The 2,268-nt window shown below is 35.8% G+C and overlaps 1 protein-coding gene across 2 annotated transcripts in view; it reads right to left on the reverse strand.

Annotated features, from left to right (window-relative positions):
• Nucleotides 1–2,268, reverse strand: part of LOC107738609 (granulocyte colony-stimulating factor receptor-like) — a 14,548-nt gene that overhangs the window by 6,798 nt on the left and 5,482 nt on the right. For both annotated transcript variants that reach the window (XM_016550379.1, XM_016550378.1), the window contains exons 8-12: nucleotides 2,120–2,184; nucleotides 1,303–1,501; nucleotides 1,008–1,199; nucleotides 555–653; nucleotides 284–430 (exon numbers count right to left, since the gene is read on the reverse strand). In XM_016550379.1, the coding sequence (XP_016405865.1) occupies nucleotides 284–430; nucleotides 555–653; nucleotides 1,008–1,199; nucleotides 1,303–1,501; nucleotides 2,120–2,184 (702 nt within the window). The remainder of the gene's footprint in view (nucleotides 1–283; nucleotides 431–554; nucleotides 654–1,007; nucleotides 1,200–1,302; nucleotides 1,502–2,119; nucleotides 2,185–2,268) is intronic.

Raw genomic sequence — 2,268 nt, forward strand, 5'->3', positions numbered from 1 at the left:
CATGCTTGAGGTATTCGGCCAATCACAACGCACTGGATAGCTGGCCAATCAGAGCACACCTTGCTTTTTCAGACCGATGAGCTTTGAAAAAGTCAACGCGTTTCAGAAAGGCGGGGCATAGAGGAGAAACAATAATATGTGGAATGATACAGTAATAATACAGTATGTGGAAAATAATGTGTTTTTTTAACCTTAAACCGCATAAACACATTTCATTACACCAAATACACAAAATACTGTTCTTTTTAGCAGCATCATATGACCCCTTTAAATGCTTAAATACCTTTGATATTGTTCATTTCATTCCAAAAGTAAACGGTATATCCTTGAATGATCCCATTTCTCTGTTCGAGGGGGATTTCATCCCAGAGTAGTTTGACATACGAATGACTGATTTCCATAAAATTCAACACTGGGGCCACAGAGGGTGCTGCAACAATACATGAAAATGTAAGTCTGAGCCCACTAGATGGAAGTAGTGTATCATTATCCAGCTTTGCTTGGTTTACATCAAGCCCTCATATATCCACTGCTGATTTTCAAGCACTACGCACCTTTCTGACTGCTGTATGCCACTAAAGTGTGTGGAATTCCAATCCCTTTATCATATTTGGGATAAATAGACATCTCATAGGGTTTGTAAGGCTTTAACCCTGAAATTTGAAATGAAACAGCCATAATTAGATCTGCATGCACTTTGTGAACAACACATAATAATATAAAACGTTACGTACCAGATGACTTTAAAGTCATTTTAGTGGCTTTTAAAGTACTAAATGACTTAGAAAATATTTTTCTCATGTCAAAATATGTTCCAAATCATTATTGTAGTGTAAACCATAAGAGATCAGGATCAACTGAACTTCACTCATTATGCCCCAAAGATCCAATTTGACAGTTGTTTTTCATCTTAATTCCAGTCTTCACTGTCACATGATTATTCAGAAATCATTCTAGTATGTTGATTTGCTGCTCAGTTATTATCAATTATTATCAATAATAAACACCTGTTATTATGGTACTGGAGATGTTTTTGTCCATCAGAGTGAAGGACAGGGGAGGTGACGGCGTCTCACACAGAGATCTCCACTCAAGCACGTATCCTGTGACATTGAGGGACACTGGTGTTCCCCCCCACACGATCAGCACAGACGTCTCTGACTGGGGATGAACACTGAAATTAGAGACAGAGCCCAGCCCTAAAACAACACAATAAGAAGTCATCAAACATCAGCATTTCATTGGTAATACACTGTGAACAGAGCATCTGTCTGAAATATCACACTTCCAGGAATCAAGTACCTTTGTTCCGATACACTGGTACTTCGGTATGATCTGAGCTTGACACTGCGTTAGTGGCTCTCAGGTAAACCTTTTCAACCTTCTCGGTGAGATTGAAAAAGCAGTGGCTTTCTTGTGTAACACAAAAAGTATTTTTCGGTTCCTTTGATTCGACAGTGTAGAACAAATTCCAGCCGTTGGCACGGAAATTTTCTAAAGGCTAAAATAAGATAACAGAGGTGAAAGGGAAAGTTACAGGTTTAACTCTTAAAGATCCAAAGATTGATTGCTCTATATCATCTATCTATCTATCTATCTATCTATCGACATTAAAATAAATATTAACGGAAATAAAATATAATAATAACATAACACTTTTATTTCAGCTAGTTGCCAAGGCAACATTTCTCATTTTCATTCAGATTAACTAAAAAAAAACAACTATATAGACATTTAATAAAACAAAAATGACGAAAAAGCAAAATAAATAAAACTGCATAAAATTTATATTAAAATAACACTGTGGCATGATCATGGCATAAGAAAGATCGGCAATAACTTCACAAAGATAAAATTAGTAAGCAAAGCTTATCACACTTTCATATCACACTATTTTTTTTTTTGAGGGGGAGGGGTATTTATACTAATGCAGTGATTATATATATACAATATATACAATCTTTACAAATATGAACATCACAGATATATCATTCAATAACTGCCTGGTCACATATGTGTAGGTGTGAATAATATAGTATTGCACACACACACACACACACACACACACACACTGTAAGCCTATAATATAGTATGTCAGGACTGTCAGAATGACTCTCACCTTCCAGTAGAGCTGCGCATTCTGATCATCCACTTTAAGCCATGTGTCCAGGCTGCCAGTCGGAGCTGATAAATGAAAAAGTAACAACTATTTAATATTTTTTGCACAGATAATTATGTTTTTTTTTTTTTTTTAATAGAAGACTTCAG

This window comes from Sinocyclocheilus rhinocerous, unplaced genomic scaffold (assembly GCF_001515625.1).
Source record: "Sinocyclocheilus rhinocerous isolate Xijiao unplaced genomic scaffold, SAMN03320098_v1.1 scaffold1757, whole genome shotgun sequence".
Taxonomy (NCBI): domain Eukaryota; kingdom Metazoa; phylum Chordata; class Actinopteri; order Cypriniformes; family Cyprinidae; genus Sinocyclocheilus; species Sinocyclocheilus rhinocerous.